The following is a 15,466-nucleotide window of genomic DNA, read 5'->3' as shown; positions in this document are numbered from 1 at the left end:
GTAATGCACTTGCTTATTATCGTTTATTATTTCCTTATATATCATAATTTGTCTTCGTTTATTCTTTCCTTTTCTTACTATGTTCTCGCTACCACTATTTCTATGTTATCTATCCGCATGTATGGACCGTACTTCGCACATCTTCTTTCCCTTCTCTTTCCCTCGCTAGCGATTATCTCCTAACCACTACGCTACTATCTAATATTTACTCCTTTCTACTATTCCCTACTATTCACTCTTCACACTGTTATCAACCCCTCACACTTGTAGGTAGAATAATCGCTTGCTACATAGAAGCTCTGATCGCGCTCGACAATCAGAGGAATTACCAGGCCTTCTATATTCATGGTCAGCTTCCAATATAATTATATAGTTATGAACTAAGATATTTTAATATTCTTCATCATGAGGATCAATTGTGTGGTAATATCTTGCCTTTTTTAAATGAGTAGCATTTATTTGTTGCTGGATTTCCCGCGCTAAGATTATCCGTTGTACCCACGGTTGCCACAGCAATGGCGGGTTTACAAACAAAAGCACGTGATATGTTCCTCCTCTTCGTCCACTGTCCTCCCTGTACCACTCTCCGCCGCCTATCTCTTCCATTTGCACGCGGTCACTCTTCGATCGGGCTTTTGTGTCGTTAGATAAAAGCCCGGGACATTCTGTTGAGATTGCGAATCACTCCCTCATTGATGCTTTCGAGTGACGTTTCTGACTCTCTAACGGTAAACTTCACAAGCACGGATCTGTTTACACCCCGCCATTGTCTAATGCGATTTTCAGATTAATCGCGATTACTTTCTGGTATCTCTTCGCCTCCTTGTTTCTGACTTGTTGGTGCTCAAATTAGCCCGGTTGAATCCGTTTGCGACGAGTCTATAGTTGCACCGATTTCAAAGTTAAGCTCGATAGCTAAGATAACCCTCTCTCAGCAGATCGCACCTGACTGTATAGAATATATATGAACGTCATAACATAGCGTTTTACCTGACTAAATACGAATGCTCCCGTGTCTTGCGACGAAGGTTTTAGTCCCCAATTTAACCCGAAAACCCAGCCAGAAAATTCCAGCCAGCACTGCGCGCAAATATTGAGGGGGAGCAATGGATTCGTTCGTCTACCACCACAGCCGCGCCGCACCGCCGACATACGATGAAAACCCCCCATCGTATGCGTTACCCGACGAGTCATCCATCCTCGATGCTAGCGGTGAGGATGCGCCAGCTTCGACACCTGCGCTTGTGCGCAGCAATCCCTCGTCCGTGAGACTTTTGCCGTCTGGCGGAGAAATTTTGGCGAGCGGGGATGATGCATCCGATTTAGGAAGTGAGGGCAGATTCAGAAGGTCCCAGAACACACCTTCACGTCAACAGTATGTAGATCAGGGAAATAATTCCCCTTTTTTCAATACTCGTCCCCCAGTTTCTACCCCAGTGAAGGGACACTCCGCAATGGCAAAAAAGCCGGAAGATACTGTTCAACCAGACCAGGATGATTGCACCGTTCCACCAGGCCCAACCCCTACGTTCCGTGAAGCCCCAATGGCTTCTGCTGGTGAAGCCTTAGATCTTCCAACAATTCCCCCCAAAAGCAAGAAACAATTGCGCGTCACCTGGAAGGACATGGCCATCGAGGAGGAAAGTTCTCCCACTCAAAGCACCCCAGGATGGATAAACTCTCCACGTTGCGGAAAACCACGGTCTTGGGATATAGTTCCTAAGCCTCTCCGTCTTAGCTCTCCTAAGCCCGCAGCCCATATGTTACCGAAACGCCAGGATTTCCTTACCAAGTCAATTACACTCTCACCTCTGGAGAATCGACTAGAGACCCAGGACTTTTCTGGCCGTGAACAATCTAAATCGGATGCTTTAACTGACAATGTGCACATTAGAAGCCCTATTTCCATGGCTCCGCCCTCGCCACATCGATATCATCCACTTCATCAACAATCCGCCTCAGCTTCCTCCATCCCTCTCTCCCACCCGTCATCTAGTCTCGGCCAAGCGCCCAGTATGCTGCCATCTGATTCTGTCATAGACGGCCCCCATCTCCCCGCTCGATCAAGTTCACCAACACGTCCCTGGACTCCTTCGAAGGGCCCGGAACGTTCACGGGCACGTGCTCCCCCGTCTGTATCCAGTGTGAATTACGAACCTGCAGAAATTAACGGCAGTCCTAGACCTGGAACTCCCAGTTCCAGGTATGGTGGGAGCCCAAGGCGGCCGCTACCCCCAGCCCCGTTGTTCACTGGGCCACCAGCGTCCTCTGCTGGCGAAACGAGTATTGATATTGCCGATGGAGGGGATGACGATGATGGGGATGACCCTTTTGTTGGGGGACGGAGAACGCGAATAAACGACGCCCGTTCAAGTGTTCAGTCGTTCGAAACGTATCTCACAGACTCTACAGTTGTTACCGATGAAAAAGACATGATGAGTAAAGCTGACTTGGACGATGACGAGGACGAGGAGGCAAAGTTGAATGTACATTATGGCCCAGCGCCAACTGGGCGTCAGGAGCGTAGAGGGGTTCGCAAGGCGCAGATGACGAAGAAGGAAGTTAGGCTTATCAACGGAGAACTTATTTTGGAATGCAAAATCCCCACAATATTACACAGCTTTCTTCCTCGCCGAGACGACCGCGAATTCACCCATATGAGATATACGGCCGTCACCTGCGATCCGGATGATTTCACGGTTCGGGGGTATAAGTTACGACAAAACATTGGGAGCACAATGCGTGAAACGGAGTTGTTCGTGTGCGTGACGATGTACAATGAAAATGAGATTCATTTCACGCGTACCATGCATGGTATCATGCGAAACATCACCCACTTTTGTTCTCGGACTAAATCTCGAACCTGGGGGAAAGACGGTTGGCAGAAAATTGTGGTCTGCATCATTGCTGATGGCAGACAAAAGGTACATCCGCGCACATTGAATGCTCTTGCGGCCATGGGCGTCTACCAGGATGGGATAGCCAAAAATATCGTGAATCAGAAACCGGTCAATGCCCATGTGTATGAATACACCACTCAAGTATCTCTGGACCCGGATCTTAAATTTAAAGGTGCAGAGAAGGGGATAATGCCGTGTCAGATCATTTTCTGTCTGAAGGAGCGCAATGAGAAGAAACTCAATTCGCATCGATGGTTCTTCAACGCTTTCGGGCGCGCCTTGACTCCCAATGTCTGCATCCTTCTTGATGTCGGGACTAAGCCGGCGCCCACCGCTCTTTACCATCTCTGGAAAGCGTTCGATCAAGACTCAAATGTCGCGGGAGCTGCCGGGGAGATTAAAGCTGGCAAGGGCAAAGGGTGGCTGGGTTTGTTTAACCCGCTCGTCGCTTCTCAGAATTTCGAGTATAAGATGTCGAATATCCTGGATAAACCGCTCGAGTCTGTTTTTGGATATATTACGGTGCTCCCAGGCGCGTTGAGCGCGTATCGATACCATGCTTTGCAAAACGACAGCACGGGGCACGGGCCATTGAGCCAGTATTTCAAGGGAGAGATGCTTCATGGCAAGAATGCAGATGTGTTTACTGCCAACATGTACCTCGCCGAAGATCGGATTTTGTGTTGGGAGTTGGTGGCTAAGCGAGAGGAAAGATGGGTTTTGAAGTTCGTGAAGAGTGCGGTTGGGGAGACAGACGTTCCGGGTAAGTTTTGTTTTCTTTTTCTCTCTTTTTTTTCTTTTATCTACTTTGTTGACAGTTGACACCATTTTCTTCTATTTTCTGTACATTTTTAACTCATATTTTCTCATGTAGATTCCGTTCCTGAGTTCATCTCTCAACGGCGACGATGGCTCAATGGCGCTTTTTTCGCGGCCGTGTATTCGCTTATACATTTCCGCCAGATTTGGCGGACGGACCATACCATTGCGAGGAAGATTCTATTGCACATCGAATTTCTGTATCAGTTTGTTTCTTTGGTCTTTACTTTCTTTTCTTTGGTAAGTGATCAACATGTCCCGGATACTTTCTTCTGAGTGAACCAAACAGAGATTGACGTCCTTCGACATACATGTAGGCGAATTTCTATCTCACTTTCTACTTCATCGGCGGTGCCTTGTCTGACCCTACCAATGACCCATTCGGGCATAATATCGGGAAATATATATTTGTAATATTACGATATGCCTGCGTACTGCTTATTTGCCTGCAATTCATTTTGTCAATGGGTAATCGGCCTCAAGGGTATGTGGCTTATTCCCGCCGTTCTACGCATTGCCATTATTAGTCGCGTAGCTAACAAACAACCTTACATTTAGAGCCAAGAAAATGTTCATGTCCGGCATGGTCGTTTACTGTATAATAATGATATACACAGTCTTTTCCGCCTTATACATGGTGGTCACACAGTTAAAGCTCAGCAAGAAACCGATGGAAGAGCGCCTGAAACTGGGCAACAACACCTTCACCAACATCATCGTCTCCACCCTCTCAACCATCGGCTTATATTTTTTCATGTCTTTCCTCTACCTAGATCCCTGGCACATGTTCACCTCGTCCGCGCAGTACTTCGCCTTGCTGCCAAGCTACATCTGCACCTTACAGGTCTACGCCTTCTGCAACACCCATGACGTCACATGGGGTACCAAGGGTGACAACAGCATCCACACCGACCTCGGCGCAGCACGCATCACCGGCTCCTCCACTGTAGAGCTTGAAATGCCGTCAGAACAGTTAGATATCGATAGCGGCTACGACGAGGCGCTACGTAACCTGCGCGATAGGCTCGAGGTACCATTGCCAGAGCCATCGGATGCTCAGATGCAGGAAGACTACTACCGCGCGGTGCGCACGTACATGGTGTCAGTCTGGGTTATCGCAAATGCGATTCTCGCCATGGCTGTATCAGAGTCCTTCACTGAGAAATCTGCGGGCAGTAACGGGTACCTGGCCTTTGTGCTGTGGAGCGTGGCTGGGCTAGCGCTATTTCGAGCGTTGGGGTCCGGGGCGTTTGCAATGCTGAATCTTGTTCATCAGGTCATGGAGGGGAAGATGAAGTTTGATGCGGCGGGGGGTACGGGTTATGGGTATGGTGGATTTTTAGGGGGTGTGGGTAGTGGTGGAACTATGGGGACTGGGTCCAGTGGAACTGGAAGCTCTGTTGGGAGGACATCTCCCGGGAGGAGTGTTGGAGAGGCGGTCAGTGATTGGGCGAGTGAGGCTGGCTGGACGGTGAAGAGGACAGCTGGGAAGTTGAGGTTCTGGAGATGAGTATTTTAAGATTCCCCTTTTTGCTTTTGAAACGGTTGGATCTCCTGTTTTATATCTAGGTTTTTTTTTATGTTTTTATCCCTGATGATGTCCTAATGGCCTGGGATTTCCTTGTTGGAATATTTATATTAATGATGGCCTTTTTATCTGTTGATGTATGTATGTATGTATGTATGCTTGTTTGTGTGGTTGTGTTTCGACACTTTTGAAATCATCTCCTTCGTCTTCCCACCAAAAACCTCTAAATCCCTTTTTGTTTTGTATATGTGATGATGTTTTTATGTTTTTTATGGCTACGCAGCACATAACCATCTTTATATGTATTGATTGAAGAAGAAATGTTCATTGATATCCATAGGGTTATTTATTTGAATTTTTTTTTTCCCCCTTCTTGTTTATTGTTGTTGTTTTACTCTTTGATTAACTTAATGGATTTTGTCAGTTTGGATTTGTATCTCTCATGTGTGAATGACCCTCTCCCCCTTCTTCCTCTTTAATTTTTCTCTTTTTTTTTTCTTCCTTTCATTCAGCATGATGTAATACATAATTTCTGGGAAGGGGCAAAACTGCAGCTGCTAAATACGTATCTGGGTTACTGTTTTAAAAATTGGTTGAAGAACGCCAATAGGACTTTTAATTGTAACCAATCAATCAATCGATCATGGAGCTGTGGTAGATATCACTCAAACAGTATCGCCGGTTTATCGCGCGGAAAGGGCTTACTTAGTACATACAGTGCATCGCTTGGTGGTTGAGGATCTAAAATACAAGGGAAAGAAAAAGGGGTTAAGGTTAGTTAACTACATAAAATAACTAGTGGTTATATGAAGGTGGATTTGCCTGTGTTTGAACACATGTTTCTATGGTGTTCAGCCAAGGCCTTCAAATAACCCATACATGTTTCATATAGTGAGCTATCTTCTTTGATTATATAAAAGAGATAACTTTTCTGTAATATTATATATGATGACTGTATCAGCTTCTTTCTGAATGTATATTTAATAATTATTATCTTACTACTATATTCTTCTCTCTCTGCTTTTGTATTGATTTCTATTCTTAACTATTCTTATTCTTATTTATCTATTTTGAAACTCTTATATCTTTGTATAAGTGAGAAAGACTGATAATAATCTCTGCTGTTGATACTGTTATTGAAGCAGTTACTATACAGAAACAGCTATAATATAATTTTATTATAGAGATAACAGTACAGAAAGAGAATATACTGAGAATCAGTAAATAAAACAGATTAAAAAATATATAGATAATATATACAGAGAAATAAAATAAATAAATAATAATATATAGATTTATTTTATTTCTATTTTTTCTTTATTTCTATATATAAAAAAAGATGAAATTTGATAGACTAATTTCTTACTACTATTCAATCTTTATTATCTGTATAATAGAAATAATATAATAAAAAAAAGTTTTCAGATAATCAGATTATCTCTGAGTAGAAGATAATCTAATTTTTTAATAAAAAAATTCTCAATTATTTACTTAGAGAGAATCATCTTAAAAAAAAGTATATAAATACTGAAAAAGAAAAAATTATATAGATAATAAAAAAGAATCTGATTAAATAGTATCAAATAACTTTTATTAATTTATATTATATATAGTAAAGTAAATAGAAGAACTTTTATTCTTATTCAGTTGATTAGATTTTAAATAATATATTAAAAACTCACAGATCTATAAAGTATATATAGAGATATATAAAGTTTATAAATAAAGATATAAATACTCTGATAAATAGCTATACTGAGCTGAATATAATAAATTTTATATATCAATACTAAAAAAAATAACAGAGAAATAAAAAATATATAGTTAAGTCTCTTCTCTATACAGCAGCTGACTTTTTTATAAATTATTATATACTACTGAAAAAATAATTCAGATAAAAGATATAATTAATTAATCTATTTATAATTAAACTATTAAATAAAAAATCAATACTCTGCTGATTTTTTATTCAGATTATAAATAATAATAAAATAAATTAGAACAACAGATTTGAATATTCAACTGTTATATAATATAAAAATTATATTTTTTATTTAATATCACAGATTATATTCTATCTATTCTATAGATAAAATATTATATAAAAGTCTCTATTTCAGTTTCATTATTATCAACTTTAATATAATATTTACTTATTTAAAAGTGAGAATCTATATAAGCAGATCTTCTACAGAATTTATTTTAAATAGATAAACAAGTTTTTTATATATATAGATATATCAGAGATAATAAAAAAAACTCATACTGAATAATTTACAGATGTATAGAAGATAGAGTTTAATAAAATAAATAAAAACAATATTTATAAAACTGAATAATGAAATAATAACTCTTTAATCAGCTGCTATTTCAGTCAGATTAATCAGAAGTTTATATAGAAAATTATAGAGTTTAATTTTAATTTATTAAATAATTATTATTTTTTATAAACTATAATTATTTTATCAGAGCTGTTGAAAAAATCTTTCTGATTATAGATGAATAAATAATTTATTTAATTTTATTCTAAAAATAGATTTTTTTATATTATTTCTTCTGAGATTTCTGATATAAATCTAAAGCAGTTTAATAGTAGAAGTTTATTTAACTCAGATAATTTTACAGCTTAGAGATTTTTATAACTGTTAAATTATTTTTATACAATAATACTACAGAACTCTGCTTTTTTTCAGAAAGAATTTTCAATTTATTTACTATAAATTGATTTAATATTTCAATATACAGAGTATAAATAGTTTATAGATACTGTATAAACTATAGAATCAGTTTTTATTTCTCTATAAAAAATAATATTTCAATAGTTAGTATTATAAATTTCTAAAAGTCTGAGTATTATACAGAGACAGATTAATATAATAATAAATTAAATAAAAATCAGAGATATATAAATAAAGAAAAAAATTAATAAAATTTAATATGAAATTAATATAATAACAACTGAATTCTGAATCTTTCAGTCTATCTCTATTTCTATCTATATATAGAAAAATACTATTAAAATTCTTTTTATTTTTATATTTATATTTTTATTCTTCTTTTTATTAACTGCTGCTGCTATTATTATCACTTCTACTATAGTATTATTAACTGAAAATAATATTTAAATATATCAGCTTTTCTATACAATTCAATCAATTAATAATCTCTGAAAAAAATAAAAATAGAAATTGAATAAATAGCTTTCTATATAGTATCTGAAGTTATTATATAAATCTAGCTGAAGAAAGAAGAATAGTAAATATATATTTTTTTTCTAATAAAAGATAATTATTAATAAGATATTCAGTTATTATTATATAATAAAATCAAGATCTGTTTTAGAGATTATAAAAAAGTTTAAATTGATATATATATAATTAAAAATAAATCTGAATAAACTCTTTGTTTTTCTCAGAAGAGTAAAAAGATAATCTATATATATTAATTATATTATATTATATATTTTTTAATCTTGAGTATTTATTTATTTATATATACAGACTATCTCAGTAGAATTTATAAAAGTAAATATTTTCTCTTTCTTTTTTTTCTCTTTTATATATAAAATATTTTTGCTTTTCTCTTTTATTTATAATAATAATAATAATAAATTGATTGTAAAATTCTCTCTTTCTCTATCTTTTCTTTTAATTTTTTTTCTTTTTTTTTCAACTTTTTTATTATTATTCACTGATATATATAATTTTTTTTATATCAGAATTTATTATTCTTTTATTAAAATTTATTAAAATTATTTATTTATTATTCACTCTGTTTTTTTTTCATTCTATATACTGGATAAAATATTTATTTCATTATATTAAAAAAAAAAAATACTGATAGAGATTTGTATATATAGTCAGAGAAGATTTTCAATTTTTTTTTTATAAAAAAAAAAATCAGCTTTTTTCTACTCTTCAACAGTGTCTTTTTTTTTCTTTCTTTTTTATAAATAATATAAATACTTCTCTGCTTCTCTACTATACAGTATAGAAAGCTAATTATAATATAAAAACTTTTATTTTATATAATTTTATTATTATTCAATGAAATCTAATTTAGACTGAGTTGATTAATTTATATCATTTAGCTACTGAATATTAAAATGAGTGATAGAAATAATTAAAGTATAATATAATATATATCAGTAATTCTCAGTTGAATATATTTTATTATAATTTTCAATTCTATATTCTGTTTACTATTTCTAATTTTAATATATTATATATTTATATATATATCAGAGCTGATCAAGTATTATTCTATTATTTATTATATATAAATATTATTCTGATTCAATTTTATAATAGAACTTTTATTACAGACTGTATACAGTATTATATATTCTCTAAATTTAAACTGTTTTCATTGTACTGCTGTGTGTATAGTTATTTTAAAAAAGTATATATTAACTATAAATAATATAATTATATAGTATACTGCTCTCTTCACAGCTCTGTAAATTAATCTAATATATATAATAATTTTTATAATAAACAGTTATTATAGCTACAAGCATCAGCAGTAGATGATATAAATTATAATACTCAATCTAATATACAGAATAATCTTATTCTTATTGAATAGAGTATATATAAAGCTTTCATTTTTCTATTCTATTCTATTCTATCTCTCTTTGATCTTTATTTCTTTATTATTATTATAGATATATATATATTATTATTATAGAGTTAAATTTAATTGTATAAACTATATATAATACTCAGACAGTTGATTTGTATTTCTACACAGTATCTAAAATCAATAGCTTTTTAGTAGAAGTGAAGTTAAGCAGATTATTTAGCTAGTGATTATATAACTTTCTATATACAAAGTCACATATATCTGAATTTAATAGTATTTCTCTTACTAAATACAAGTATTCTGTATATATAAACATGAAATTGAATACACACCAGCAATAATCAGGTTATATGCAGTGGCATTGATGGCTGAGTGACTGCACCTCTGCATATAACCAGGTTATTGTGAGGATTGGGTTCAAACACACTGTAACCCGACCCACCTATAACTAGTTCAATCCACATCAAAATTATGCGGAGAAACTTGATCATCAGCCTTTCCAAGCAGCTACAAAGATTGCCTGCTTTTGCTAATGCGCTTCTTATCATCAACTTCTGCGTACATACATGGGCATTCTACAGGAGGTACTTGTATATTAATTAATAGGGGCTGCACACACATGTGGCTGGCGTGGAAGTACTGGACTTCATCGTTCACAAAATGGCAAGCAGGGCAGTTTATGCTAATTGGGCAATTTGAACGAGTCGAGCAAGGTTTTTATACCAATTTCATTCTCTCAGTCCCCGCTTAAATAAAAAACAAAATATATTCAAGGATAGATAGATGTAGACCACGTAACAGTACCATGGTAAGCCAGACTTCACAGCATATCAAGGGAAACCTGTTCAACAAGGCAAAGCAGGGCATACCATCAATGCAAAACCATATCACATCAAACCAATTGTTTGTATCAATTTACCCCATCGGTCCTTCTGCTCCTAGACTTCACACATAATAACACAATCTGTATTGCATGAAGATCTCCCCCAAAAAATAGAGCCTAGCTGCTCACTTGCTCTCCTTGCTCTCGCCTTCCTTAGGTTCACTATGAGCCTCCGCGCTCTTCGGTTTCGGTTTTACATCGCAGCCATAATACCTGCGGCATCCGGAACACATGATTTCCAATCTCTTTTCTCCCGTGGTCGCGTTATCGCATGGGTTTGGGTACACTGCCTTTGAGCAGGGCTCAATTTCTCCACCGATTTTATGGCCGCAGCCGCCGTAGACTGTTTCAACGAGACACATGGCGGTTGTGTGTCTGTGGTACGAATGCAACTCCGGGGGTAGTCGAGGTGGATTTTGGATGGAGCGGGGGATCCCGGATAGTGTCGGGGAGACTTAAATAGGCTTTAATGGTTCGGGGTATGTTATGGATACCACGGGTGGTTTGAGTCGGATGGGTTGGTAGCGCGTATTTGGAGACGGGTCGGGTCGACAGCTATTAAGTGCAGTGTGCGAGGTAGAATTTGGTTGCTTGAGAAGTTTTTATGAAGATATCTGCAGGCTTGCTTCGAGAGTCATAGTGTGGTAGTGGTAGTGTAGAGGAAGACAAATGAGTATGAACGGCGAAAAGTTTGATGGGAAAGAAAAGAAAACCAAGGACTCAGGAAAGAATGCAGCTTTTATAGCTGACACCTAGTTGATTAAAACCTGTGAGGTCACTGATTCACGGCCATGGAAGTTGTCCATTTCCCTTCACAATTCAAGAGGTAGATGCGCAGGTACTTCCCTTTGCCCTTCGCGAATGGCCTTTTAGGAGAAGGGAGAATACTGCTACACGCTCTGAGCCGTGTCAAACTCCCCGAAGCCCAATATCAAGTGACAGTCCCTTTGCTTCCCCGTATGCAGGTAGGTCTGGGAAGTATCGGCTGCCCTTCGCAATAAGCCCAAGGAAAAATTAACCCTTGACTTTCACAACAAGGTGTTGTAGAAAGAGCAAATTTGCCGCTCCACTTCCTGTGGGCCGGATGTCCAGCGGATTGGAAAGGGGCCCCTTTCAATGTCATACCGCATGTGGCTTCCTTGAAAGAGAGTGAACGCGCTTTGATATATCGAAGGCATCAGGGAAATTCCTAGATGAAAAATTTCGGGCACAGGCGATTAGGAAGAGAAAGGCTGGATAGGTGGAGGAGTAGTCGATGCCAGCGGGAGGTACCCGGTGCAAAGGGAGTATATATGAACATGAGAGACGTGGGGTTTGTACCCTCATATTGTCCACGGTGTGAGGGATGCTGGCACGGTAAGACCCTCCCTTGTACTTGAACTTGAGCTTGAGCTTGATTGGGAAGAGAGTGTGACGGAGCTTGAAGGATCGAGTGGAGATAAGAAGAAGAAGAAATGGATAAAGCAAGAATAGCACTGGTGTATTTGTACCCATTGTTGGGTAGGACAATGTGTTACTCAGACCTTTCGCTCCCTTGACAAAGGTAGATGGGAACAGCAAAAGAAGGAAGAGAATGATAAAGGGGTTCGCGGGGTATAAGGTGGAACCAACAAAAACAATCTTGTATTATCATAGAATCAACAATGATAATATAGAACTCGGATGTTATTTCAATCATCAGTATCACCGGCCTCAAACCAACTCACCTCTCACGAAAATGGATAGATCTATCAGTACAATGCGTGGGCAAAACACAATGAATATTATAATATATCTGGGTACCTTCCCCTCAAAATGAAAAGAAGAAAGGAAAACGTAAAATGTAAAAAAATAAATAAATAAATAAAATAAAATAAAATAAAGCCCAAACATGTATAATCTATATACCTTGCCCCAGCCTCTAAAACGGAAAATGAACTCACATACTATCCTCCCTCCACCGACTCCGAGCCTTATTCCACGCAGTCTTTTCCACCTCTCCCATTCTCGTATCCATTCCAATCCCCAACCCGCGTTCCACCCAATCCTTCCCCTCCATCTCAGCAAGCCGCGACAACGCTCGCGCAAAGGCAAAGCGTTCCTCGTCGCCACTGAAAATGGAGCTGGATTTCAGCGCGGACATGGACAGGCCCAGATCATCCATGAGATGTCGCATGGAGTCTGGGAGGTTTTCAGGTACTTCATCCTGGCTGTTGTTAACGTTTTTGGATGATGACGATGTCGATGACGACGCTGATGATTTATCACTTTCAGCGATCGATTCCTGAAGTTCTTCTTCGGAGAGGAAGAGATTCGTTAGCGGGACAGCCGTGGTGAGGACGAGTTTTGCCTACATGGAAAATTTCTCGTGTTAGCGAAAAGCGAGAAGTGTCATAGATACTTTATGGCACAAGGCAGATATAATCAACGCACCCGGCTCTCATAAACCGCATCAATAAACGTGATAAATCGCCTCGCCAAATCCCGCTGCTCGATCGTCATCCCAGGTACATCTGTTACAATAAACGATTCGTAACTCCGCATCAGCTCAAGATAATCCGCTGCCCCTGTTGCCCGGTTAATCAGCTGGTCAAACGTAAACCGCGCAGCCTTGCCACTCGCCAACGGCACCTCGATATCACGTCCCCACACCTGGTGCACGGCGTGGTGTGGTGGGTCATTGACGAAGTCACCCAGGTACTCGAACCATTTGTCCGCGTGACGATCAGCCGGCATGCCGAGCGGGTGGTAGTACACCCCTGACGGCGGACGAGGGATTTTTCGGTAGTCCGTGGCGGAGTCGAGGTTAAGGACTGTTAAGGAGGTTTTTAGGAGGGTGATGCAGGGGATGAAGGATTCGCGCTGGATGCCGTTTTTGTACAAGTCGTCTGGGTGGCGGTTGGAGGTTGTGACGAGGATGACGCCGTGGGACATGAGGGATTCAAGGAGCCTGATTAAACCGTCAATACTTTTATTTTATGCATCGATGAACATGAAGTGGCAACGGATGGAGAGCAAAAATGCCATAGAAAAAAAAAAAAAAAAAAAAAAAGCGTCTCCCACCTCCTCAGAATCATCGCATCTGCTACATCCGTGCACTGAAACTCATCAAAACATAGCACACTCGCCCCTTCCGCAATGTCGGCCGCAACAAACGGTACCGCATCAAACTCAACTCCATGCTTCATCTTCATTACATGCAGGCGCTTATGCACGTCTTGCATGAAATTATGAAAGTGGATGCGCTGACGTGATGTGATATTTGCTGGCAGCGTATCGAAGAATAGGTCCATCAGCATTGTTTTGCCGCAACCTACGTCGCCGTGCATATACAAGCCCTTAGGTAGGTTAGCTGGGATCTGTGTCGTAGTTGGCGGGGACGGCTTTCGGCTGAATAGGGTGTTGAAGAAAGAGGTTTTCGGTTCTGGGTCTTGGAGGGACTCGAGAGTTGGATGGACTACAGTTGGTGGAATGTAGGAGCGAAGCATCTCGTGGAGGTCTTGGAGATGCTGGACGATCTCTACGGAACGAGAAAACGGGTAAACAAAATATGATAGTCGTTAATGAAGGTACTTCGCACAGATGTAGAGATAAAACACAAGAACGGACGTGGAAAATGCAGAAATGGAAATACGCATGTATATATATATGTATTACCTCGCTGATGCGCATCATCCCTCAATTTCCCCGACTGCACGCGCGTCTCATACTCTTGAATTGGTCCGTAAAGCTCTTGTCCACTAGTATTCGCCGCAGAGATGCCTGATGCTCCATCTAAAACCCCAGCAGAATCAGCCCGAGCGCTAGAAATCACTCTAACCTGCTGTTGCTGTCGGTGTCTTCGGCCACTCCGACAAAGAACTTTTGACAGCGCCGTTGTAGATCCCTGTGCTTTTTGCAGAGACGCAAGGACGAGAGCTTCACCAGCTCTCCGCCCATCCCTCATGCTCCTCCGACAATCTGCACAGACGGCACCACCGTACTGCCGACGCACAACCAGGGGAGTAACCGCGGGCAATCGAATGCGCGAGAACAAGATGGCTTCTGCGAGAAGGGCGTGATGGAAAGCGCGGAGTGGGGTGCGCATTTTCTGTCTTTTATCCCTTCTTCCAGAGTATGTATATATATGTTTTCCTTTCTCCCCTGCTCTTACAGTACATCGGTTACCGTTCCGAAAATAGACATTTAGAATCAAGAACGAAAGATATTGACAGGGTCACGAGGATATAGCCCAACTCGCTTCTTCGCGAGATTCAACCGAATAGAAATAATTTCTATACGCAGAACAGATTCCGTGTTTTCGCAACAGTTGTCGATGGGTATTTGGATATGCAACTTTACGGTATGTAAATGGCATGCAAACAGGCAACCCGCGCGCATGCATCGAAAGAGGGACCAGGTTCGGCAATCGGCAAGGTAACTTCAGAGAAAAATGAACCACGTAAGTCTATGTAATACCACAGAACGAAGGTAACAGTGGATGGGAGGGAGGGGGGGGAGAATATCGAAGATGTCAGAGCGATAGGCACGGCTAATGAGATAGGTGAGAGAGGGCTTGACAGCAGCATAGATAGATAGTAGAAGATGTTTTGCCATTGTGATTGATATCTGCGGAGCGGAGGCCATAATGTCACGTGCTAGGGTGTATTATCTCAGCAATCTTAGCCACACCGGCCCGCTGTGAACTAACCCGATCCAGATTTCTGACCACAAAAGGGGCTCCCGAGTGGCTTGCATCGAGGGGGAGGCTGTGCGCGTCAAGATAAGCTTTTA

At 39.3% G+C, this 15,466-nt stretch overlaps 2 protein-coding genes across 2 annotated transcripts; one reads left to right on the top strand and one right to left on the bottom strand.

Annotated features, from left to right (window-relative positions):
• Window positions 1-1,106: 1,106 nt before the first annotated feature.
• On the top strand, window positions 1,107-5,229 carry HCBG_07198 (class II chitin synthase; the record flags this gene model as incomplete). The annotated part of the gene is made up of 3 exons (XM_045434247.1): window positions 1,107-3,663; window positions 3,775-3,959; window positions 4,369-5,229. 3 exons carry the CDS (start codon window positions 1,107-1,109, stop codon window positions 5,227-5,229), a joined length of 3,603 nt encoding a protein of 1,200 aa, XP_045285038.1.
• Window positions 5,230-12,559: 7,330 nt separating this feature from the next.
• Window positions 12,560-14,790, bottom strand: HCBG_07197 (ATPase; the record flags this gene model as incomplete). Its single annotated transcript, XM_045434246.1, has 4 exons — window positions 12,560-13,043; window positions 13,127-13,643; window positions 13,757-14,213; window positions 14,351-14,790. 4 exons carry the CDS (start codon window positions 14,778-14,780, stop codon window positions 12,633-12,635), a joined length of 1,815 nt encoding a protein of 604 aa, XP_045285037.1.
• Window positions 14,791-15,466: the final 676 nt, after the last annotated feature.

The sequence above is a fragment of the Histoplasma capsulatum genome (assembly GCF_000150115.1).
Source record: "Histoplasma capsulatum G186AR genomic scaffold supercont2.11, whole genome shotgun sequence".
NCBI lineage: Eukaryota > Fungi > Ascomycota > Eurotiomycetes > Onygenales > Ajellomycetaceae > Histoplasma > Histoplasma capsulatum.
This window is presented reverse-complemented; position numbering and strand designations above follow the sequence as displayed.